This window comes from Hirundo rustica, chromosome Z (genome assembly GCF_015227805.2).
Source record: "Hirundo rustica isolate bHirRus1 chromosome Z, bHirRus1.pri.v3, whole genome shotgun sequence".
Classification (NCBI taxonomy): domain Eukaryota; kingdom Metazoa; phylum Chordata; class Aves; order Passeriformes; family Hirundinidae; genus Hirundo; species Hirundo rustica.
The window spans coordinates 28315165-28342087 of NC_053488.1; the positions used below are offsets into that span (position 1 = coordinate 28315165).

General features: G+C 36.1%; 1 protein-coding gene across 1 annotated transcript in view; it reads left to right on the forward strand.

Annotated features, from left to right (window-relative positions):
- Positions 1 to 26923, forward strand: part of JAK2 (Janus kinase 2) — an 80198-nt gene that overhangs the window by 38479 nt on the left and 14796 nt on the right. The window contains exons 4-21 of the mRNA XM_040089856.2: positions 2329 to 2452; positions 3243 to 3360; positions 3762 to 3907; positions 5037 to 5358; positions 7254 to 7373; positions 9755 to 9912; positions 10630 to 10741; positions 12416 to 12602; positions 14713 to 14840; positions 15345 to 15479; positions 17091 to 17178; positions 19212 to 19339; positions 20048 to 20186; positions 21485 to 21636; positions 22631 to 22781; positions 23044 to 23180; positions 24392 to 24581; positions 25100 to 25224. Of these exons, the coding sequence (XP_039945790.1) occupies positions 2329 to 2452; positions 3243 to 3360; positions 3762 to 3907; positions 5037 to 5358; positions 7254 to 7373; positions 9755 to 9912; positions 10630 to 10741; positions 12416 to 12602; positions 14713 to 14840; positions 15345 to 15479; positions 17091 to 17178; positions 19212 to 19339; positions 20048 to 20186; positions 21485 to 21636; positions 22631 to 22781; positions 23044 to 23180; positions 24392 to 24581; positions 25100 to 25224 (2660 nt within the window). The remainder of the gene's footprint in view (positions 1 to 2328; positions 2453 to 3242; positions 3361 to 3761; positions 3908 to 5036; positions 5359 to 7253; positions 7374 to 9754; positions 9913 to 10629; positions 10742 to 12415; positions 12603 to 14712; positions 14841 to 15344; positions 15480 to 17090; positions 17179 to 19211; positions 19340 to 20047; positions 20187 to 21484; positions 21637 to 22630; positions 22782 to 23043; positions 23181 to 24391; positions 24582 to 25099; positions 25225 to 26923) is intronic.

A 26923-nucleotide genomic window follows, 5' to 3' on the forward strand; every position in this document is an offset into this window, starting at 1 on the left:
GAATATTCATACATTTCATACATGATGCATAAATTCCATTCAAACAAAGAATTGTCTCTGGTTAGTGTCACTTTTTTCCTTTAATTTCTATGGCGTCTTCAGGGCTGAGCAAGGCAGGAGGAGCTGGGCTCTTCTGATAAGGAAGTAGTAAATTTTTTTTTCTCTGAAAGATTTAAGTTTTCCTGTGGTTAGTATATAAAAACTACATTTTAACTACAAAACTACATTTACCATACTATCAAATATTAATACAACATTAACAATCAATACAACACAACACATATAGTAAATATCTTGCGTAGAGCCATATAATATGCACTTTTCACAATGGGATGGTTAGTAGTTTAGGTAAATGTATTAGGGAGACTGGGTGGGTCTCACTAGCTATATAGTAAATATTCAGCATTGCCCTGAATGGTGTTTAGCATCTGACAAGAGTAATGAAAAAGTCTAGTGATTCTCACTGTAATTGATCTGAAGTTGTCTGGGATACAATCACCAGACAGCCTTAAAACTGCTAAATAAGTAACTGCTGAGTTACTGCTTTATGGACAACTGATATTTAGTATAGTATAGTTCATCCCACTTTTCACATCAAACTAGAACCATGTTTAGTGGCATGGGGTAGGTTTCTTTTTAACTCCATTACAAAATTCTCAAAACTTGGATGGATCAAATATGTCATATTGTGCCATAAATTTGCAACATTTAGAATTACAGACAATCTTTCAGTTACTTATCCTTTCAGTTTTATTCCTGTGGGGGGTTTGTTTCGTTTTGATTTCCCTTTCATTGCCTTACATAATGCTTTCCATTTCTCTAGTTTCCTGTTATTCTATGACTCCTTTTCACAGAAAATCATGGGTTAAGACCTGCAACTCTGATATATTTTGTAGAGTTTTGGTTTAAGAAGGTGTCAGATGATTGGTCTGCAGATTTCAGCCGTTTAATTTTCACTAATACAAAATAGCACTCTAGTTCTTAGCCCTCCTAATGGACCCCTATAGAAGCAAACCCTTTTTTGTATCAAATTTAATTAGCTAGTTATTGTTTAAGACTGAAATATTTTTTATTCCAAAGGGTTATGTGGTTTTGTATGTGGAGTTTACTGGTTGTTTCTTCTGATTGTCTTACATGCAGTTTAGATGTGATGAAAGGTGTGGGATCTGCCCCTTTCAGTAATAACCTAGATGTTGTTCAGAACAGAAAGAAATAATGGATATATTTTTTTCTCCTGGTTTCTCTGAGAATTTCAATTACTTCATTCTAAGTCTTTGAGTGAAGGTGCGGGTACTTTGCTTTTTCCCAGAATTCTTTTGTCTCTAGTTTTAAGTTACTTTTATTGTCTTTACCTATTATTTTTTCCATTCCTTTTTTGCCTTCTTACCCCAAAGTATATTGCTGTAAAGTAAAGTTTTCTTTAGATACAACCTACAATGACTTTGACATTGTAATTTTGCATCCTACTCTCTGGCCTTTCGACCTGTGTCTTTTTATTCCTGTCTAGGAATATGCGTGTCAATACTTGCGGTTCATCCTTTCATGCTGTCAGTTTTCAGGCACTTAACCTGTTTCCCAAATCTAACACTGGCATCGCATGGATGCATAACACTTCACCACAGTACAATGCTGAGTTGTAGGCTGTGTTTCAACTGGGAGCATTGAAGTCAAATTAAAATTCTGGTGCTGCTGAAGAGTTGATGTTCAACTGATTTTTATAGTTGCTGATTAAGTAGGATTGCTTGTTAAGTAACATTAGTTTAATTCAAAGTTGTTGAGGGAAAAAAATATTTTCCAGTTCTGTTTTATTTTAACAATATATGTTTGGGTTTGTTCTGAACTGAGTTACTAAAACGGAAGTGGCCAGTGCTTGTCCTCATCATTATAACTTTCTTTGTGTTGCTCTACTTCTAATTTTTAATCAGTTTAAAGTCTTAAAATCAATGCTTAGTCTTAAACCCAATGCTCAAATCAAATTATCTGATTTTGGAAAGGCAGGAAAAAAAAAATCTATTGCTGCCAGCTGTTTCTAAACTGAGAGGCTAAGAAGACATCTTATTAAATGCCATATAGAGAAAATCTAGTAGTCTAACAGTGAGGTATAGGAGGACAGGTGAGCAGAGTCTCCAGTCAGGGAACATAAAGGAAGAATGAGAAATTTAACCAGCAAGGCAGCCTGCAGGTTATGGGATCATGATTGCAGTGTTGTTGGCAATACTGATAGTAGTAGAGCACTGTGGCAATCTGCTACTTTTAACCCATAATACTTTTTTAATATTTTGTGAAAGCAGTTTCCTATTGATGCTTGCTTCTCTGTTCTTCACATAGGTATCATGCCAGTGTATCATAACATGTTTGCACTCATGAGTGAAACAGACAGAATGTGGTATCCCCCGAATCACATCTTCCATGTAGATGAAACAACCAGACTCAGCCTAATTTACCGGATAAGGTAACCTAAATAAAATGTTGTACACTTTTCATGGTAAAACAAGACTGTGTGAGAAAACAGGACCAGTATGATATTTAGTTGAACTATAGTTTATCTTAGAAGTTATGAACAGATTGCTGGCATTTTCTAAAATACAGGGAGCTAAAAGAATCAAAAACATTGGCGTGATTTGAATTATGTACTTTATTAATCTTCTCTTCACATGCTTACCAGTGTCAGATGCCAGAAGAAACAAAGAATAAAAATATACTAGAAATAAAAACAATAACTTTCTTAATAATGATACATCTCATCTCTTCTGTGCTTGCCTGTTTGAAATAGGTGTCACTTACTGAAATGCAGAGTAATCGTCCTGCATAGTGAGGCATGTTTCTGTAATACAGCCATTTTTCCCTAACCTTATAATTGAATGTGGTCATCTAAAATTAGAGATTTTTTTTTCCTTTTGTGAATTGCTTAATTTATTTACATTATATAATTTGGTCTAAGTGTTTTTTAGGAACTTTTTCAAAAGAAACTAGAAGACACAAATAAAATTCTCTGTATTCTGATTAGTGAGAATAACTTAGCAAGGTACTCATTCCTATCAGTGCAGTTTATCACCCTGCTTAAATACTGTAGTATTTCAAAACACCAAGAACTGGATCTGATGTCTTTTCATTGAGTAACTAGGGTCTCATAGTGGTCCAGATCAGCAGGACAAGTTACATGTATATGAGAGCAATAATGTCTAATATTGATAGCCAAAATGTAGGTTTATTGACATTTGCTTGAATTTATTTCCTATCAGGTTTTACTTTCCCCACTGGTATTGCAGTGGCAGCAGCAGAGCATACCGGTATGGCATTTTTCGTGGTGCAGAAAGCCCTGTCCTTGACGATCTTGTCATGTCTTACTTATTCGCACAGGTATGATTTGCTTGCTTATTTTTAAATGCAGATTGGTAAAGGTTATTAGCATTTATTCCCTTTTCATCTTCTCCTAGTAACTCTGTAGGCTCTTGAAAGCTTGAAGCGCAAGCTGGAAATTAAATTCCATGCCCTATTGTGTATTTGGAGAGATGAAGTTCAAAACAGCGCTTCCAAGCATGATAGCAGCTGGTATTCCTTATGAATAAGTAGATATTTTTATGGATGAAGCAGGTCATTCAGTCTCTAAAATACCAAGCCGATAAAACCCCCTAAACAAACCAAACATAAACAATCAAGGAACACAACAACAGCTCCCCCCAACAACTGCACCCCAGATCTCTCTTCTTGATAAGCAGCAGTGCACCAGTTTTAATTTGCTTTCTTGCATCCTTTCTCAGTGGCGTGCTGATTTTTTGGATGGATGGGTACAGATGCCTGTTACTCACGAAACACAAGAAGAGTGCCTTGGAATGGCTGTTCTAGATATGATGAGAGTGGCTAAAGAAAAGGACCAAACCCCAATGGCTATTTACAATTCAGTCAGGTGATTCTGTAATTTGTAACTGTTTCACATCTATCTGACACCTAAAGACTGTATTTTTGCACCTTAGTATCTAGGAGGAGGTGTTTAGCTGATGGCAGTTGAGGTATTCTAATAGTTACATAATTTTACATATTATGTAAACTAGAAATTAATAGAAAATATGCATCATGGTGGCCATTCATTTTTTGGAGACAAGAATTTGACTCTCTTAATGAAAGGTAAGGCAGCAGCTTCTTAAGTGAGAAAATATGTAAGCATTAATTTTAGGTGAGATACCTTCTGGTTGTCATCAGATCCAAGCCCCTATTCCTGTCAGGGCCAAATTCAAAGACAGATGAAAGGCCTCATCCAGTCAAGTTCTGAAAATGTCCAGATGTGAAGATTCCCCTGTATCTCTGTGCGGCTTTGTGCTGTGCATGACCACGGTCATTGTGAAAGATTTTCTCTGTACCTAATCAGTCTCCTCTGTGATACTGATAATCCTCTCTTTCCCTTTCACATTATTAGAAGACAATTAGTAGAATACCATACTTGAGCCTTCTTTTCTCCTGGCTGAACAAATCAAGCTTCCATATTCCTCTCTTGTCATGTGCTTGAGGCTCTGAGCCATCTTGGGCAGATCTCTGCTAAACTTTGAGTTTATCAACTCACTTGGGTGTATCAATCCTATCAGTTTCTGCTCCTGCTGAGTTAATTCTGTCTCTGACACAGGAACTTTAGTGACAACCAACCACAGTGTTGTATTCTACCACCTATATTTTCAGCCAGGAAATCTGTCCTTTATCTGTTTAGTTGCCATGCAGTACCCTCTTTACAATTTCTACACCAAACAAAGCAAAACTTCTGCTGCCTTACCTCAGAACTTCACTAATGAAAGAATAGACATCTTCAAATTTATGGAAAAAGCATTATGTAGTTTATGTTGCAATTGAGTGAGGGAAAAATGGAAGAAGACAAGGCTCTATTTTGATCTAAGAAAGGGTCTTTGTTATCGTACTGTTGAAAAAATAACAGTACATTTAGAGAGAAAAATGTTTTCAATGTTGACTTGTTTAGCACAGAACTAATTATCTTTGCTGGATTTAATGGATAAAATTAGTTGCTTTTTTGTCTCGTTATGTATTCGCAGCTACAAAATGTTTTTACCTAAGTGTGTGCGAGCAAAAATCCAAGACTACCACATTTTGACACGAAAAAGAATAAGATACAGGTTCCGCAAATTTATACAACAGTTTGGCCAATGCAAAGCTACTGCCAGAAACTTGAAACTTAAGTATCTCATTAATCTGGAAACCCTTCAGCCTGCCTTCTATTCAGAGGTTTTTGAAGTAAAAGAACCTGGTGGAGGTCCTTCTGGAGAGGAAAGTTTTGCAACTGTTGTAATAACTGGAAATGGTGGAATTCAGTGTTCAAGGGGAAAACTTAAAGACTGTGAGACACTTGGAGAGCAGGTAATTTTAAAAAATTATTTTAATAACTCTGTAATTTGTTATAGAACCAGGGTAATAAGCTTGTTTTAGATTTAGTTCTGATTAGTTGCTTGTTTAGTTCTAATTTACCTCAAGCACATTTGGTAGGCAAATTTTACTTCACAATAATGATACAATTTCCATTTGGCTGAGGATCACAGAAATATATTGACTTAAATAGTGCAAGACTTTAATATTAGATTTTATTGAAATACTAGAAAAAAGTTGTGTAATACTTCTCTGCTTGACATTAAAAATGTGGAAATGTAATGACAATGCTCCCAGGTGTAGATGAAATGCAGAAATTCCCCAAATTCTCTTTGAAAGCAGGGATCTAAGGACTCCAAACAACAGGCAAATTCCCTTATACCTCTTTCCTGCTGCAGTTAGACACCTACCAGTGTCTCAGTTATCAAATTTAAAATTACATTTGTTGACTGTGGAGTCCATATAGTTTTTGTTCAAGAATTAGGTGCGTAATGGTTGCTGTAAGTGCCAGTAATAATGTATTGCTGCATTTTTATTTATCAATATTATTTTGTGGTTGTGAGATTTCCCATCACGACTGTTCATTATGTTGAGTTTACCAAAACCTGACAGAAACGCAAAGCAGTGTACACTGGGAGTTTTCCAAAGGTAAAAATAAAGGCAAAGTGGAGTATGTGTGAGTTTTTCAAAATAAATCGCATCAGTTCGGTACTTTTGATTCATAAAATATAGCAGACAAGATCAAACTACAAAAGGTTGTATTTTTACAGTGTGCTATATGCTAGTGGGTTTTTTTCTGTACTTAGCCAAATGTAAATCTGACTACATGCCCATATTTTTTGAAGTGTGATATTCTTAGAATATTTGTCGATTGACAATTACCTCATTCATAGTTACATATCAGCCCTCTGCATTCCCTGGTTTTTCTATAAGTGCCAATTGCTCTAGCAGGAGCTATCATAAATGTCAGATTTTGTAATTTGCAGTTTTAGGTGTACAAAACGTATGCATACTAAGCTATTTAGGCTTGACAACCAAGCCTTTCATAAGGGTAGTGTTTGAAGGAATTGTATTTTTTTTAATAAGGATTGCCAAATTATTTTTTCATAATTAAAAATATTATTCTATTATTGACAAACTGCATATATTTTCATTGGTAAAGAAACTATTTATAAAGTTGGCTTTGAAAACTGAATGAATTAATATGGCTGCTTGTAAACATGTTCATAACTCATTTCAGTAAACTTTACTGATGAATTGTTATTTAGATACTGAACTGAAAAATATTTTTTATTTATGTAATGACATATGTGGAGTAGATTGTGAAGAAATTTGTTTTGCAAGTTTACATTTTCAACAACCAGGTGAACAAGTAGATAGGACTGAGAGGACAACCTTTTCTTACACTTTTTCTTCGTTCCAACTACAGATTTTGCAGCTTGTATCACTTTGAATGAAGTCATGACATTTTGTATTGTTAACAGGCTTTCTAAACCTGTTTAATCAATAATAAGCCAATAGTAAGCTCACAAAAAAACAGCAACCAACCAACCAAACAAAAACTTCTAAAAAACCCAACAACACAAAAAACTTATCAAAAAGTAATCAAAATGTTGCACTGTTCACAAAATACTACGGAGTGAAGAAATATCTACAATTATAAAAACCCAAACCCATGTGTGGATATTTTTGTTCATGGTTCCTGGATCTCTGTTCTTTAATTTATGCTCTTAGTTATGATTCCATAAGGAAAAAAAATCCTTTATTTGCTTGTGATGGCATGTTTAAGGTTTTATAATCCTCTTTGTTGCTGGCTTACGAGTTCAGAGTTTAGGAGTTCCAATGCTGCCATTTATGTTATTACTGAAATTATATTATATTTGTTGCAGGATTTACAAACATACTGTGATTTTCCTGATATCATTGATGTCAGCATTAAACAAGCGGGCCAAGAAGGCTCCAGTGAGAGAAGAATTGTCACCATTCACAAACAAGACAGCAAGAATCTGGTCTGTTTACTTTGGTTGCTGTTCTTTTGAATAGAAACTGCTGTGAGCAGGCTGTGTGATTGTTGTACACATAGTATTGTATAATCCATGACCATGTTACTTAAGCATGAGATAAAACTAAACACATATCAGCAGTCTAAGGGGTGTATCAGAGCACTAAAGGTTTTCTTCAATCAAAACTGTGTGCTTGGAATGAAATAGAAATAGATATTTATAGCTGAGAAAAATTTCTGGTACACAGATTGGTTCTTTTGTTTATTAGTCTTAAACCTGAGTCTATGGTTTCAGTTCTCAAGTGTGCTGTTTCCATGGTGTCCTGATAAGCTGTCTGCTAGAGACCAACACATTGAAAAGGGCTTCAAAATGTTCTGAAGAATGATGATACAAAATAAGGATCAGGACAAAATTAATGTTATTGCTTTTACTGTGTACAATTCTTTGAAGAAGATCTTATGAAAGTATTTTACACACAAATGTAAAAAGTTTTTTACTTGAACTTGAGTACATCCTTGCACTTGAGTCAGGCTTTCTAGCAAGTATAACTGTCTCGGAGTTGTGGGATGGGCTGACTCTGGCTGGGCACCAGATGCCCGCCAAAGCTGCTTTAATCACTCCCCTCTTTAGCTGAATAGGGGAGAGAAAATATAATGAAAGACTTGTGGGTCAAGATAAGAATCGGTATCACTCACCTATTAACCATCATGGACAAAACCGAATTAACTCAGGGAAATTAATTGAACTTGTTGCCCATCAATTCAGCGTAGCGTAATGAGAATAAAAAAAATCTTAAAAGCATTTTCCCACCACCCCTCCCTTCTTTGTGGGCCAACTTTATTCCTTATTCTCTAACATCTTCCCCTCAGCAGTGCAGAGGATTGGGAATGGGAGGTGTGGTCAGTTCATCAAGTGTTGTCTTTACCTTTCAGTCTTCCTCGACTCATCCCCTGCTCCAGCAAAGGATCCCTTTCATGGTGGACAGTCCTCCATGAACTTCTGCAAATGCAAATTGCTTCCACAGGCTGCAGTTCTTCATGAACTGCTCTAGTGTTGGTCCCTTCCACAGAGTGTAGTTCTCCAGGAACAGACTGCTCCACAACTCCATAGTGGCCTGTGGGGTCACAAATCCTGCCAATAAGTGTGTTTCAGTGTAGGCTTCCCATGGGGTCACAGTCTCCTTGAGGTACATCCCCCTTCTGCCACGTGAGGTTCTTCACGGGCTGCAGGGGTATCTCTGCTGCGCCATGGACCTCCATGGGCTGCAGAGGCACAGATAGCTCACCATGGGGTGCAGTTGTTTCCAGGTCCTCTTAAAATGGAATTTGAAGACTCTGAATTCTTGACACTTAAAAACACCAGCATTTTTTATTGCTCTCTAGCAAAGAACTTGTCAAATAATTGTGTTCAGCTACTAGGTATGTCTCTGGTGTCACGGGCAAACACACACTAAAGCCTATTCTGTTGGGTTACACTACTGTATGAAGTCTAGGGTGACTTAGAAAATGCTTCTCTATTTTTGTTTTATTTGCAACAATAAATATGTTGTTGCAGATGAATTTATTTTGTCCTGCTTTTATCTGTTAATCATACTGAGCATAGAACCTTTTTCACACCCATTTTCGTTTGACCACACTATTTTTCTTCCTGCTTTTATCCAGAGCACCTGTAGTACACTTCATAGTAGTAAAAGGTCATCTGTCTATGATCCAGCTCAGGATGCCAGTTTCTGCTGGCTAGTAGTTAAGTTTTCAGGCAGGTACTTTCCTGGAGATTTCTTCTTTTTTCTTGAAGGCAGACATATAAATCCTTGATAAGTGAAGGCCTTCCTTTAGGGAAGAGAACAACACTGTATTGACAATGCAGTAGGTGCCTGAGTTGTAGCATGCTGAGTTCTATCTACTCATTTTTCCCTTTCAAATGCTCTTTCATATTGGCATTCCTCTACTGTTTCATTTATTTAGACCCGGGGTGGGGGGCAGATGGTGGGTGCAATTTATGGCAGATTTCATAGAATCATGCAATGGTTGGAGATGGGAGGGGCTTTAAAGATCATCTGGTTCCAACACCCCTGCCATGGGTTGGGACACAGTCCATTAGAGGAGATCGCTTAAAAGCCTGTTCTAGGGATAAGGCATCTGCAGTTTCTCTGTTGTTTGGTTTGGATTTGATTTCAAGCATTGAAGGTTGCTATCGAGTTTTGAAAGATAACAAGAAGGTAGAAAGTACAAACATCAGTTAAAAACTGATTTTATTCATGTCTTTAAAGTGTGCATATATACATATCTTTTGTATCATTAGCATATCCAGGAAATTCTGTATTTCCTATTAAAAATTGAAATTCTCTCTCCCTCCCTGCCCTGCATTGTTCTCTGGAAATTGAACAGGAGGCTGAATTTCAGTCATTAAGAGAAGCTCTCTCCTTTGTATCATTAATTGATGGATATTACAGATTAACAGCAGATGCCCATCATTATCTTTGTAAAGAAGTAGCACCACCATCAGTCCTTGAAAATATCCAAAGCAACTGTCATGGGCCAATTTTGTAAGTATTGTTTTTAGTAATAAGACAATTGGATATTATTTTTGGAAGATAACCTTTAGTTGTCTGTGAACTGTGACAGGCATCTTAAAATATTGTTGTGGGTGGGTTTTTTTCCTGCATTTATGAAACATAAACTGCTTTTTATTTTTCCTCTTACACTTTGTAAAATAAAGTGCTGCCTTGACACGTTGTCAAGGTTAATGGGAAAGATCATTCCTTGATATGGATAGAAACAGTGAATTAGCAAGGCTTGTTTATGAGGAAATGCATTTTTTTAATAACAAATGTTGATTTATTTCAGCTCTTTTTTCTCATTAGCCATTTTCCTGGTTAAACCCACCTTTTTCACCCACACAAATGTTTTGCTAATTTAAACTTATTTTTTAAGCAATTTTATTATAGCTTGTTTCATAATGCGTGTGGAAAATCATATCATAAACTGTGGGGAATATCCTTTTTTAGCCTTTAACATTTCTTATTGAATAAATAATTGTGATAGTTTAGTACTAGAAATTTTTAATATACTGCTCTCTACATAAACAGCAACCCCATATATTGGAAAATAAAGGGCAAAGAAATTAACTTCAGGAAAGATGTACAAAATTCAAAGTTTAATTGTTGTTCTATTAGATATTTGTTAATATTGCTCATTGCTTAACCTCATATATCACTGAATTTTGCAATTATGCGATATTAAGCATTTTCTTTTTATTGTAGCATGGACTTTGCTATCAGTAAACTGAAGAAAGCGGGTAATCAGACTGGTTTCTACGTCCTTCGCTGCAGTCCTAAAGATTTTAAAAAATACTTCCTTACCTTTGCTATAGAGGTTTGTATTCTGTCTTAATGCCTGATTATATTTTGTTGTGATATAACAATGATTCTGAGACATCCAGTAAATTATTTTGAATTTTCCCTCCATAGTATTTGTCTGATATGTGTATTCTATAGCTGCTTTTGTTAGCTTAACTTTTGGGGTCTTGTGAGAAACATCAGTGTTGGCACAGAATTGCCAATGCACATACCACTTGTCTTGGAGACAAAGGCAGAGGAGAGAGCTTAAGAATTCTGGAGATAGTGACATGGATCTTGGGACTGTGATAAATATTTGGGATGTGGAGCAATTTGATGGGTTTTCCATTTTTTTTTTAAAGTTTGGGGGCTTTTACTTGAGTTTTTTCCCTGGGTTTCCCACACATCTCCTCCCCCCTCACAAGCGGGACATCATTAGATTGAGTGTGCAGCCTTTGACAATCTGTGAGTGCCTCCTTCTCAGGTTCCCTGGATTTGGGTCCTGTCCCCACGCGTAGTGCTGGGCCAGCCATATTATTTGGTAGCTGTTACATCAACACAAATCTCCTGGGTATGTCTGGTGTTAGCTAGAGAGAAAGCCACCCTGGAAATGCATATGGTTCTCATGAAGCCGGAGAACCAGGTATACCTCTTCTCTCTGACATTGCAGCTAGTGATAATATAACGCTTTAGTATTGCTGTTAAATAATTGCATGATCTTATTTCAAGAATGAATTTCTCTTTAATTATATTAGCAGAGTTACCTTTGTGTTTTTAGCTAGGGAAGCTAAAAACATGGAAATAAATACATGTTTATTAAAATACCTGAATTTTCCTGCTGGTGCAAGTTTGCTAATACTGTCAGAGATAGTACATCTCTGAAAATGGCCAAGTAATGCTGGTGTGTGAATGGAGAAATGCTATGTCCAGTCCATGAAGTATGTTTGGTAGGGAATTTGTAGACAAATCAGTTCCTGAACAAGCTTAGAGAGACAAAGTTGACAGTCAAGCTTGTGAGAGAAGACTGCGATTGCTTTTAAGTGACTTTGCCACAACTTTTTTTTCTTTTCCTGAGTCTTGTGCAAGTCATTGGAAGGCTTTTTATATTCAGAATTTGTTGGAACATTTGCTGCAGTATTGAGATACAGGACCACAAAAGCACTATTAAGAGCTAATCTTGTTTAAAAATGTTTAATTCTATCTTTTCAAGTGTCATTATGAAAATAATTCAATGTATGTTAAAAATATGTATTAGGAATTAATTTCTTAGAACTGTACTGGAGATGACAGGAAAGCAGAACTACAGCTGAAATCTCCAAATGCCTGCCAAACAAACATGGAGTATAAGCATTAGGGCTATTGCTTCCAACAAAATTTTGTTTTGATGTAACCCTGTGTTAGGGCGAATAAGCTTTCATTAATAGCTCTAAAGGATTTTTCCTAGGATCCATTATTTGTTTTCTCAGCTCCATCTTTCCAGATTTCATTAACATTTGTTTTTCTCTAGCATCAACATGCTAGTTCCGGTGATGGGAGTAGAGTCATGTTTTCTCAGAATCAATATTACAGTGAGAACAAAATAACAAATAATGATCATATTTTCCTGAAGCATCCTTTCTTTAATTAGTAGAGTTCTATACATAATAATAATAAAAGTAAGCTTTCAAATATTAAATATTAATCTAATTTTTAATGGAAAAATTTTCTGCAGCGTGACAATACAACAGATTATAAGCACTGCTTAATTACAAAGAATGAGAATGGAGAATATAATCTTAGTGGAACAAAGAGAAGTTTTAGTAATCTTAAGGATCTCTTGACCTGTTACCAGACAGAAACTGTCCGTTCAGACAGCATAATTTTCCAGTTCATCAAATGCTGTCCTCCAAAACCAAAAGGTAAGAGAGAAATTCTTTCTAAACAGAAAGTTTTCTAACATACAGATTAAAGCCTTAAAATCAATGACTCTCAGGTAGATGCATGATACAAAACTGGGAGGAACTGTTAGTACCCTTGAAGGCAGGAACGTCCGTTAAACAGACCTCAGCAAGTTAGAGAATGTGGCAATCACCAACCATATGAAGTTTGACAAGGAAAATGTTAGATTCTGCATCTGGGATAGGTCAAATCTGAATGTACAGACAGACTGGGGAATGAGAGGCTGGAGAGCAACACCATGGAAAGGGACCTGGGGCTCCTGGTCAGTGGCAGGTTAACATGAGCCAGCAGTGCCCTGGCAGCCAGAAGGGCCAACCATGTCTTGGGGGGCATCAGGCACAGCATGGCCAGCTGATTGGGGAGGGGAGGGGATTGTCCTGCTCTGCTCTGGACTGGGGTGGCCTCACCTCGAGTGCTGGGGTCAATTCTGGGTGCCACAATATGACAGAGATATAAAGCTATTGGAGAGTGTCCAAAGGAGGGCCGTGAGAATGGTGAAAGGTTTGGAGGGGTAAATGTTGCTTGTTCTGTTCAGGCTAGGGAAGGGGAGATTGAGGAGACCTCATTGCAGTTGAAAGTTGCTTACGAGGGGAAGAGCAGGGGTGGACCCTGATCCCTTCTCTGTGGTGACCTGTGACAGGACTCAAGGGAATGGCCTGACTTTTTGTAAAGGGAGGTTTACATTGGATATTATTAAAAGCTTTTTCACCCAGAGGGTGGCTGAGCATTGGAAGAGGCTCCTCAGGCCAGTAATCACAACACCAACCTGAGAGAGTTCAGGAAGTGTTTGGACAATGTTCTCAGGCACATGGTGTGACTCTTGGGGATGGTCTTGTGCAGGGCTGGGAGTTAGACTTGATAATCCTTTTGGGTCCCCTCCAACTCAGAATATTCTGTGATATATTTGTGGGGGGTTTTTAAAATTTCACTGACCTATTTACTCATCTTCTTAGTCATAGTTTTCAGTTTCAGTGTGCCAAATTTTAATTTAGTGTAAGACAGTCTTCCAGAAGTAATCGTGGTAGCCAGTTTCATGATTAGAAGTAAAACTGGTTTCTTAATTGCAGTGGATTGTGTGCAGTAGCATTTCTTTTTATGTCAAGTGCTTTCATGTATTGAGAAGGAAAGAGCTACTAAATGGATTATTTATCACTGAGAATACTTCCATAGGCAACAGAACCAACAATGTCAGTGATTTCTGTCATTGTTGATCTTAGCTGAGTTATGCTAAGTCTGCAGCGTGTTTTTAGCACCTTTTTAACACTGAAAAAATACACATGGAAGAGAGCTCCTGCCTGAAGAGAGGATATTTCTTGAATTTGAATTTAATTTTTTTGCCTTTGATATTCATATCTTTCTTCTTTGTGAAATCTTTAAATATCTGCCCTTCTAAGTAGTACTGCATCCAGTTAATATTAGTCTTTGTCTCTAACAAAGTTCCTATTTAAAGACAAACTTGACAGAACAGACTATATTATATGACTTATACTTCTCTCAAATTTGATTGAAAATAGCCAGTGGATTCAAAACCTTAGAAAAGATATAACAAGTAAATATGCATGCACATTATAGAGAATAATTCTGTAACATTATTCCATTGAAATCAAAAATATATATGCATCAGAATGATAAATTCTTGAATAAATATAATCATGGATGTGAGCAGATACCCACAAAGACATACTTTTTAGATTTAGTTTTAGTATCAGCTTTGCTATACTTTTTATTATAAAAGAAGATAATATACATCCAATCCCCAATTGTTAAAACAAATAGTGCAACAGTTAAAATGTGAAAGGAGGTTGGGATATTTTCAGAAAGTTTGTCAAAAGTAGGAATACTTAAAACCAAAACTCGTTAGTGAACCTAGATGATTTTGCTGATTAGAAAATATAAGACTTTGATTTAAATTCAATACTGTGTGGCTTTTTAAATACTGAATCTCAGTGTGATGTCTTTTTTGTGTTGAATTAGGAGCCCCTCATTAATAATCCTTCTGAAGTGATAATTGGTTTAGTTGTATATTTTACAAAATTACTTTGGTTTTCCTTTCCCTTTTTCTTCTCCCAGATAAATCAAATCTCTTAGTCTTCAGAAGCAATAGCGTTTCTGATGTACCTTCATCACCTACGCTACAGAGACACAATAATGTCAGTCAGATGGTCTTTCACAAAATCCGTAATGAGGACTTGATATTCGTAAGTCTGTTAGTTGCTTTTTCCACTGCAGATGTTGGGTTTAATATGCACAATGTTTTAAAAATCTCTGTATGTGTTTAAAAGAATCTTATCTGAGCTAGGAGTTTTTGCTGTAATCCTTTCTTAGAGTTATGGAAGAGAATTTATTTTATTTTCCAGTAATGCAAATAATTATTTTTTTGTAATTAAGAGGCATCCTTTTGACTGCAGTAACTGTTATTTTGTTCTAGAGATGTCTATATACATATTTAATGGAATTGCTGCCTCTGTGGTTCTTGCAGCAAGTTATTTTCTGAGATCCTTGGCTAGTCAATAAAAAATAAGCAACAATTTAAGATGTTTCTGATATAGTTGCTTCCTTTCCCTTCTCAGCTGGACTCTACAGCCAGCACACCTCTAAAAACTTGCATATGCTTATGCAGGGTTGTTTTTTTTTTTAAGATGTCTTTTAAAACAGGCAGATAGTTTTGGGTTTTTTCTATCTATATCCTTCCTTCCTTTTAGGAGGAGAGTCTTGGACAGGGCACATTTACTAAGATTTTCAAAGGTGTAAGGAAAGAAGTGGGAGACTATGGCCAGCTCCATCAAACTGAAGTTCTTTTAAAGGTGCTGGATAAAGTGCACAGAAACTACTCTGAGGTTGGTGTGATTGTTGACTGCTATATAAAATTCGTCCATGCTATGTTGAGCATTACTCTTCTTTTTTTGAGCATTACTCATTTACTTCATGAATGAGTACCTGTTATATGGTAGAGGGTTATATGTTGAACCAAGCTCAAGCTTAGACTTGTGACATTGGGAGTATGGATTTGAGACTGGCTTTGGGAAGTACACCAATGTACTTTATTTCCCCTGTTCCTGCCACCTGTGAGAGAACTCAGAACTATCCACGGAGAACTGGAGAACAAGTCATTATACATTTAAAGTACCAGAGGAGGGGTGGTATGGCCCCAGGATTGTCTTAACCAATAAATTCATTATTTACAGACAAGGAACCACCATTTTTGGAAACACACTTTCTCTGGGTAGAATGTCTTCAGTTTTTCCAGTAAAACCAAGTAATCAGAAGTATTAATGTATGAGAAAAACTTGCCATACACGGATTCACCCATAATCACTGAGCCTTCTCACTTTTTGAGTGAAGCTTTTAATAGACCTGAAATGCTTTTGTGCAAAAACTAATAAACTGGTAGTGTAATCAAGCCCAAGACTGTGTATGTAATAGTTTGATATAAATTTTTTTCACAAGATGTAGTAGTGTTTATTATATTAATGTAACTTTATATCCTGATTATTGTTTATATGTGTAATTTATTCAAATTTCTAGTTATCTAGCTAGGTTTACAGCAAGCCAAGAAAACCAGTACATTACTTAGTGAAGTTTTCAATTATTTAAGATAAATCTATAGGAAAATACAAGTAAAAAAGGAAGAGACATTTCAGATGGCTGGTATTCATAAACAGTGTAGGCATATACTTTTAACTATTGAAAACAATAAAAATTATAATTTTGATAACGGCTGATATATTCTAAAATTAAGTATGAATCAGTTATTAAAAGTGCAGAGTATAGAAATAAAAATATAGTCACCTGAAGGAAAAAGTTCTCATTTTCAGTTCACTTTGTTGGGTGAATAATCAGTACAACAAGCAAGCAAAGGTGGTGATGCCACTGAACGGAATAAAAAAATAAAGCAATAAAAGCATTTGAAACTTTCCTGACAAAGTTGGAAAAGGTCTTGCAGTAGTGGATAAATTACATAATACTTTTTGTCTTTTAACTTAATAATGTGCTACAAAGAAATAAATTGGAAACTCAATAGTGCATTATGGCAGAATAAATTAGAAAGTGAATACTATATGATGAATTTGCCTTCAGTTTACTTTACCCAGGTAATTGACACTGAAAAAAAAAAATATTATTTTAAAATGTTGAGATATCCTTGCCCGCAGAGAATGAGGTTGTTAACCTAGTTGGAATGTGTATGACGTTATTTAGAAAAAGAAAATTAGAAAAAACCCTCCACAACCAAAAAACTGAAGCAAAAACCAACCAAACAAGAAACAGTTGCCAAACACAAACCAACAGCAAATAATATAAAATATGTTACATAGGGTCTTTGTAAAGCGGTAGTTGAAATATTAAAAAAAAATAAAAATAGCAAATTTATTAGAATTTTGGGGCTTTCTTTTCACTGTGGTTTTTTTGTTTTGGTTTTTTTGTCAATCTCTCCCTCCCCTTCCAAAAAGTCCTTTTTTGAAGCAGCAAGTATGATGAGCCAGCTTTCTTACAAACACTTGGTGTTAAATTATGGAGTCTGTGTCTGTGGAGAAGAGAGTAAGTAGAAATTATCTTTTTTTACCAATTCTTATACATCTATATTAGAGTTTTACATAGTTTTGGGGGTAAAATCAGGGCAAAAACAAACAAAACAATGCAAGTTCAACACCGGTTGCAGGGCTAATATGTGTTCACATTCCAGCAGTATTAGTCTTGGTGTCTAAGAACTAGTTAATAGTAAAAACAAAGAAGAGGGGAAAATTGTCAGTGTGAACAGTAAACTCTGTAAATGACTCAGTCATGTCTGTTCTATCTGAGCTCAGTTTTGCTGCGCCTTGGAATGAGCTTTGAAGTGCCAGAAAAATTGCAGCCCTACATTGTATCAGCTCTGGTTAGCTAGAAAAGGAGGCACTGTGTTACCCAGAAAAATCTTTATTTACTGTGATTAGAGACAGACATTGCTGCCCTTTTCCACACGTGCTGACTTTGTGAGCAAAATATAACTTTGGGAAGTTTGCTTTAGAGGTCCCATTCTGAAAATATGAGATCCTGGTAATTCAACAAACAGATTATGAAATTTTAACAGCAGTAAAAGCTTTTTACTGTCTACAGAAATTGAATGTCTTTTTGGTTTAGCTTACAGCTTTGTGACTATGTATTAATAAGACTTTTTAAATAACACCTGAAAAATACATTTATACCGTCTTATAATAAAATCTTAATTTTGGATGGTTGTCATATGCTAATGTGCATTGTCTTCAAATATGACTACTGTATCTCACTTTGTCAGTTTTTCTTCTTCATTCAGTCTTTGGGCTGAAATGTCAGTTTACCCAAAACCCGTTTCTTTTCTGTGATTAGAAATCTATATGAAAGGAAACATTTTATAATAATTGTATGAGCATATTATGTAGGTAGTTACCTATATTAGAGAGAAAGAATTTCTGAAAGAGATGGTGGATTCAGTAATCAGAATTTATCCCTGTAATCAGAAATTACCTCTCTTAGAAGGCTGGACAAGGCACAGCATTATTTTTGGCCAAGAACTTGTATCAAAATAACCACATGGGGTTTTTTGTATTTTATTCATCGTACCCCACACCAGGACTATATACAAAACTTCAAGTAGATCAAGTTTCTGATTGACAAGAGATTGTTGAAAGAGGTATATGGTTACTTATTTCACCTTAAGACTGTAGCTGTCCTCTAGAAACAATTCTCCTTCTGAAGGCAGGGGACTTACTACAGTTTAAGGAGAGACAGATACTAAGAAATAGGAAGAGTAGCCCTTACTGATTCTGTGGTTTACACACTTGATGTACAAATTCAGTAAAAAATGTTTCACATAATTTAAAAAAAAAAAAAAAAAAAAAAAGAAGAGTTTGCTGTCTCTAAAACAAGTTTGTTAAAAAACCTGTTTATTTGTTACAGACAGATATAACACCAGTAGTTTCCATGTGAGCATCTTGCAGCTGAGGGCAAGGGTTCAGTCATGTAATTTGAAATTCTTGTGTTGAAAGTGATGAAGATGGTAGTTCTTGTTTCTGGAGTTATTTGTTAGATGGCTACGTGAAGGCATATGTCATAAACATATACACAATTTTGGGGCAAATACTTGTCTGTTTTCAAGCATCTTTTGTCAATAAGGCATTGCATTTTTGAGTTTGAATATAGATTGTAAACAACTATGAAGTGAATGACCTGAACGTTATTCAACTCACCACATTGATAGTGCTGTACACTACTATGCTTCGTCAGCAATTACATTATTGTGTCTTTCAGGCAAGGGTGAAAAGATGATCACTGGATTTTACCTAATCTACATAAGATTAAATCTAAATAATTAACCCTAAAAGGTTACATCCAGTAACTTTGCATTTGAGAAGAAATTAGGTGAACTTCCACTCTCTGAAGAAGAATAAAGAAAGTAGTATTTGTGGCAGTGCTCAGATACCATAGTGGTTGAAATTTATAGCTAGATCGCCAACAAGGTATCAAAAAAAGAGTAGTACTAAAGTCATGAATCTGTCCTGAAATTTAATTATTTGTTGTTGGTTTTAATTGTTACTCTTTTTATCATTATGAATCAGACATCCTTGTACAAGAATATGTAAAATTTGGATCATTGGACACATATTTGAAAAAGAACAAAAATAGTATCAATATTTTGTGGAAGCTGGAAGTAGCCAAACAGTTGGCATTAGCCATGCATTTTCTGGTAAGTGGTTCAGTTTTGTTAATGGCAGAATTCAAGTGATTCCAATTAATGCATGTAGAAAGGCTGAGCTAGTACCTGAATTCTTGAAACTCTGGAGGGTTTTGATAATGGGCTGGCCATATACCAGCTATTTAGTAGATACCCAGAGACAGACTTTGTATCTTGCACAAAGTGTGGTTGGATGTCCATTCTTTTTTAATGCTTTCTGTTTTAGCATGAAATATAAACACATTTGCAGTAATGCTTTCCCCCCATCACCCCCCCATATCAGTCCTTTCTGGTCTTTCTATGATGCTGATCATAAACTATTACATTGATGATACCAAACATAAACTATTTCCTGTTAGTGTTAACTACTGGGAGGGGAAAACACTTTACTGTTCTCTCTGCTAGTGTATTCTTCTTATGTGACTAGATAAGTCTTTCCTTTAACAGAATTGTTCTTAATTTAATTTTAAGTAGACGGATAAGTATTCTTCTGAGTTAACACATGTCAAGTTGTTTAAGACTTTAGGTAGATAACAAAAATTGGCTGAAAACTGTAACTTTGAGAGAAACTGGTGAAGTACCAAAGTTTGATCAACTTAATCTGTCATCATCATTTTATTTGCTGATGTTTCCCTCATGCTGTACAGTATTTGTTTACAAATAACTCTTCAACAGTAAGACTTTTTTGTCAGTTTCTAGAAGAATAATTTCTGTTTACAGGAGGATAAAGGCCTTGTTCATGGGAATGTCTGTGCAAAAAACATCTTGCTTATCAGAGAGGAAGACAGGAGGTCTGGAAACCTTCCATTTATAAAGCTAAGTGATCCTGGCATCAGTATTACAGTTCTGCCAAGAGATAGTAAGTCTTTGCATCAACTTTCTTGTTCAGTGCTTCTGACTTGAAAAATAAGTTTGGGGTTGGGGGTTTTTCTGATCACCATCTAAAATAATTCTGCTATAGTAAGTTCCTTGATCTGTCGTTTTGTAAATATCTCTGCAGTCCTAGCCAAGAACTTTTGAGTGTATCTTTTAAATTAGCAAATAGCTATAGGAAATAAAGCCACAGTTCTGCATTGTGTGAGCTTTTTTTCCCTGCTGTTCTCATTTTCAACCCTCAACAATATAATATAACAATAGTTGTTATATTATATTGTAAATATATAATATATAATATAGTCTGTTCAGCAGATAACTGCTGAACTTAAGTGTCTTGTAATTGGTCAAATCTTTTATAGCTTGCAGGAACTTTCAGAACTGAAACTAAATGCACTTTTGAAAATGGTGGCTGGCAGTTAAAAAGCATCTTCAGTGCATTTCTTGGTGAATACTTGGAGCCACTTGATGATGTTAAAAATACTGGGTTATCATCCACCATTAAGACTGTTCCAATGCTTTATAAACAGCAAAATTAGTTAAATGAAAAAATGTGTGCAAGGTTGTTATGCTAATGGAATAGAAGTAAACTTACTATTCTTTTTTGAGGTCTTTCTTTTTAATAAAAATACTTCATACTTGGTACTTTTATCGATGTCTAAAGAAATAATATCTCTAACAGCCTTTAAGTAATACAGTGTCATTATTTGCCAGTAAACTATTTAATCTCTCTATGTTTTATGTGAAGCTTACATTATTCTTAGGAGATTTTATTTTAAGGAGCTGTAAATCCAAATCAGCACAATCCCTTTTAACTTGTTACTACAGTCTGTAGCAATAGCTTAAAAATCACATAGTGTTAAATTCCTTTTCATGGTGCCTTTTCCTGTGCTATAACATGCCAATCACTAGCAAAGTATTTTACTCTTTGATGTCTTGGTTCCCTGTGGTAGCTATTAAGTCTTGGTAAGATGGGGAGAAATCCAGAAATCAGAGAAAAAATGTAACATGGAAATGATATTAAGGCAACTTTATACCTTTAGGCTTATTTTACAATAAGACTAATGGATCTACTCTCTGATTTACAAATTTTTATTATTATTTTTGTCCATATCCCAGAATTTTATTTTCTTGATGGGAACAAATACTTGGAAAAGTATTATTAGTACATTGCAGAGTGAAATACTTATGTATATTAAAGTAATTTTTACCAAATCAAATACATTAGAGAGTTTTCTGGTCTCGTTATTTGTCATAACAAGTTTCCTTTGTGTGATTGCACAGTTCTTCTTGAGAGAATACCATGGGTTCCTCCTGAATGTATTGAGAATCCCAAACAACTAAGCCTAGCTACAGATAAATGGAGTTTTGGTACCACTTTGTGGGAAATCTGCAGTGGAGGAGACAAACCCCTGAGTGCACTGGATTCTTCAAGAGTAAGTATTACTGAGTCTGCAGTCATAGCAGTTCTTTGAACACTTCTAATTTAGAGCATCTGCTGTTGTAACCACATCAGCATGAAAAGTGTTGTGGCCTATGACCACTGCAGGAAAAAGACATTTTTACTTGTAGATAATAACCAGAAGAGATTATTTGAAGTTTGGTTTTATGTTGTTTATTTTGATTTTTAGGGGGACAAAGTACAGAATTGTCAGTATTATCTAGTTCATATTTTTTGTTGCTTTGTTGCAGCAGTGTATCACTTTAAACAAAATGTTCCTAACTGTGCATGGATTTTAATTAGCATTCTATTAATAGAACATCTTAAATACAGTAGTACTTTGTGTGTTGCAAAATTCTACTATTTTAGCTAAACAAGAAATGTTACTTTTTATCTCAGGTAGGGGCAGGAGATGGAGAGAAAACATATTCCATAAAAATATTAATTCATTAGTCAGAAGCAAAAAGAATACTTCACTATGCCACAAGAGTACTGGTAGTATTATTTTTTTTAAGGTACTGTAACCTTCCCATAATGCCTGATCTGATTTCTCAGGTATTTTAATCAGCTCTTCAATAATCTCCAGGGTTTACCTAGACCTAGAATATAGATATCTAAGTATTTCAGAAGTTGCCCTACATTTTTTCATAATACTCACAAAGTTTTTCACAACTGTGAGTTCAGCCAGGTCACAGATCAGTAGAATTTTCTGCTGGACCAATCTAGCTGAAGATTTATGAAATTACCAATAAAAGAGACATTATTTTTCTCATCTTTCTCTATCCTTCTCTACCAGTAACTGGCTGGAAATTTCTGAACTGAGCCCTCTAAATTATACCAGCCTTGCTTTTGATGAAAATTGGTGAGATGTACATTTGGTGAAATAGCAAGTCTAGGTTTAGAGCTGTAATTTTTGGCTACTCTGGTGAGAATGTTAAGGCTTCTGCAACTCTTCATGGTTGTAAAATGACTGACCTGTTTAATTACAGAAACTACAGTTTTATGAAGATCGGCACCAGCTTCCTGCTCCCAACTGGACAGAACTTGCAAATCTTATAAACAACTGCATGGATTATGAGCCAGATTTCAGGCCTTCTTTTAGGGCAGTTATACGTGATTTGAACAGTTTGTTCACTCCAGGTGAGTTTGCAATATCACAGGATCAAAAAGACTCCTGATTCTTGTTGGTTCACTTTCTTTTTAGTATGTTTTTTGCAATACATCATTGCATTTGACTCCAAATTGCTGTATAGAAATAAAGGTGGTTGTCAATATTCTAGTGAGCTTGAAGTATCCCAAACAAAAGAAGAACATGCCATCATTGCAATAAGGTTCTTAATTCTCTTGTCTGCTGCTCTGTGTCTTCTGTTTCCTTTCTTCCCTTCTTCCTTCTGCCTCTCAGATTATGAGCTATTGACAGAAAGTGACATGTTACCAAATATGAGAATTGGTGCACTTGGATTTTCTGGCGCTTTTGAAGATCGGGACCCAACACAGTTTGAAGAAAGACATCTTAAGTTTTTACAGCAACTTGGCAAGGTAATATGTTTTAAAACTCTGTAATAGGTTAGGAAAAAGCTATGGTTTTCAGTAATACTTTGGTGACCCCTTATACCCTATTTACAGTGAAACTTCTGTTCTACTAATTTCAGTCATATCTGAGCAACACATGCAGTTCCTTCTAGCTCATTTTTCACTTTCACAATATTCTTAGAAGAAAATTAGCTAACCTTCACAATGAATCCAGTCACACCAAAAGGCTAAAGTATTTTTCAGTAATGCAGAGCTGCATAAACTTTATATAAATGTATGTGTGTGTATATGTGTGTGTATATGTATAGATATATACACACACCCTTGATATTCAGTTAACTACACTCTAGAGCAGTCTTGCACAGAACTAGTGGAATTGGGGGTTCTGTGTATGCATAGTCTAAGAAATCTGAATATAAAGTCTCTAAATTCAAAAGGAAGATATGTTTTCAATATACATGTAAGCCTTGAATTTTTAGCTTTAAAAATCAGCATTTAGTTAATAGTTTTGTAAGTCATTGCAGCCTGGCTGTGTGAAAACATACCTAGAGACATGACTAAGTGCAGTCAGCAGATCTTCACCAAGTACCATTTTTCTAGAATGGTTCTTTGCTTTTTTTATTTGGGCTTTTTTACATGATAGTTATGTATTCCTTTGGATTCAAGTACTGAAGCAGCCTGAAAATGAAGTAGGAGAACTACTTCTGTTTGCAGATAGTTGGTTGTTGACTGTGATAGCGTAGCATAAGGAGAGCAACAGAGTGGTAGGTGGTGACTGCATAAAGAAGACAAAAGACAAAATAAGTGAAGAAAAAGACAGAACATTGAAACAAGTGGAAGAGAAGCCAAAAAGAAACAAAGCAGAATTAAGAACCAAGACAAAGGCATTTATGCAAGTACAGGAAAAGGATTATGCCAGTGAAAGGAGAGAAAATAGATGGACATCACCCTCTTTCCATGTTCTCATTTCCTGTTCTATTTGCTTCCTTACATGGAATACGTGTCTTTTGCAACTGTTACCCTCGGTCCTGCACCTTTTCTCTCAGAGAAGTTTTGTGACATTTCATGCAAATAATTAATCACATCACCTTAATGCTTAGTACAGTGAGCACTGAAGAAAAACTATACTCGACATGAACAAACATGTACACTAGGAAACACAGAGAGATTGATGTGGACTTGTTCTTAATTCCCAAGTGTTTCCATTTGTGACCTAGGGAAATTTTGGCAGTGTTGAGATGTGCCGGTATGACCCACTGCAGGATAATACTGGGGAGGTGGTTGCTGTGAAAAAGCTGCAACACAGCACAGAAGAGCACCTTAGGGACTTTGAAAGAGAAATTGAAATACTTAAATCTCTGCAGCATGATAACATCGTTAAATACAAAGGAGTATGCTACAGTGCAGGTACGTACTATATTGAATACGCCTAAATATGCATACTGAGAAATTCAGAGAGGTAAGTGTTTATGACAGTCATTGGCTTGTCCTAAATCTACCAGGACTGAGAGAGTACAAAACAAAGGAAGTTGTTTTGAAAGACGTTAACATTTGTAATAACTTGATGTCACTTGCCATTCTTAGTTTCATCTTGACAGCACAGACATACAGATTTCTACTTTGCCTTAGCAATAGCAGATTGATGAAATAATGTTGATTAGTGATATATTAATTTTTCAAGCATATCCACGTAGTTCTTGAGTTCAGTAAGTGGCATTTTCTGAGGAAATGCAGTTAATCAATATATGAAAAATTGAATAGTGATGTATGTATGTATGTCATGATGTATAAATTAATATTTTTGTATTAAGTCCATTCTGTATTACTGCTATTGATAGATGTTTTAAAATATTTATATTTAAAAGCCTGTATTTGGAAAATTACAGAAAAAAATTACATTTGTATTTTTGTTATTGCTGTTAAAGGACGTAGGAATCTAAGATTGATTATGGAATACTTACCATATGGAAGTTTACGAGATTATCTGCAGAAACACAAGGAGAGGCTGGACCACAAGAAGCTTTTGCTGTATGCATCTCAGATATGCAAGGTAGGACATTGAAAATTAAATACATCTTTCAATGAAATTTTGTCTCCTTTTTTCATCCCATTTGTCTCAAACCAACAATAACTTGTTGTTTTGGTGTATCTTCTATAATGTTGCTGGGCTGCTAGCACCACATAACCATAAGAAAAAGTAGCAATATATTCATGTAGTCAAGAGCTGGAAAAACTTCTGGGTATCTTAATAGAGGATGCTGAGACTGGCCTGTATGCTGAGGCAGGATATACTCTCTTTTCTGTCTAAGATGACCTGACATAAAATACTGCAGGAGTTAATATACTCACTCAGGCAGTGTGTTCATGATATTCTATGGTAGAGTTTTCAGAAATTTGACCTTCGGCTATAAAAACACCATGACAACATGTGTATGTTTAAATAACTTACTTTAAACTGTACGTAAGAGCAAAGATACATAATTTCCATATGCAGAACTAGTGGCCTTAGAAGTACTGAAGCCTGTAATAAATTGTTTGGTACCAAACATAATTCATAAAATCCTGAAAAACAGTGCAAACATCTGATCTTTCTTGTGATATCTTATTTTCCTTATAAAGAGGGCTTGTGCCTTCCCTAGTTTTATTCTGTAATTACACTTTAAATATAAGAAACTAGAGACACCTGAGATTTCATTGCATATTTAGAAATTTGGGGAAAAAACAAAATGGAGGTTGGGAGAAGAGAGACAAAAATAAATATAACCACACCCCCTCAAGGCATATACCAGAAAGATTTAATTTTTTTTTTTTTCCCAATACCTACATCAAAGACATGGGAACAGTAGGTTACATAAGATTATGTTATCTCAGAATCAGCTAGGCTGGAAAAGACATTTGAGATCATTGAGTCCAACCTATGAATGCACACCATCTTGTCAACCAGACCATGGCACTGAGTGCCACATCCAGTCTTTCCTTAAACACCTTCATAGATAGTGACTTCCACACATCCCTGGGCAGCCCATTCCAATGCCCAGTCACCCTTTCTGTGAACAATTTCCTAATGTCCAACCTAAACCTGCCCTGGTGCAGCTTGAGACTGTGTCCTCTGGTCCTGTTGCTGGTTGCCTTGGGAAAAGAGCTCAACCAGCATCTGGCTACAGCCTCCTTTTAGGGAGCTGTAGGTAGTGATGAGGTTCCCCCCTCCCCACCTCTTCATCTGGCTAAACAACCTCAGCTCCCGCAGCTGCTCCTCCTGGGACCCAAGCTCCAGACCCTTCACCAGCTCCATTGTCCTCCTCTGGAGATGCTTCAGCAGCTCAGCATCCTTCCTAAATTGAGGGGTCCAGAACAGAACACAGGATTTGAGGTGTGGCCTCACCAGTGCCGAGTTCAGTGGACAGTCCCTGCCCTGCTCCTGCTGGCCACACCATTCCTGATCCAGGCCAGGATGCCATTGGCCTTCTTGGCCACCTGAGCACTGCTGGCTCATGTTCAGCTGCTGTCACCAGTGCCCCCAGGTCCCTTTCCTCCTGGGCACTGTCCAGCCACTCTATTCCAAGCCTGGAGCTCTGCCTGGGGTTGTTGTGGTCAAATTGCAAGACCTGGCACTTGGTCTCGTTAAACTTCATACTGCTGGATTTGGCCTATCAATCCAGCCTGTCCAGGTCCTTCTGCAGAGCCCTCCTACACTCCAGCAGTTCAACACTCCCCCCCTAGCTGGTGTTGTCCATGAATTTACTGAGGGT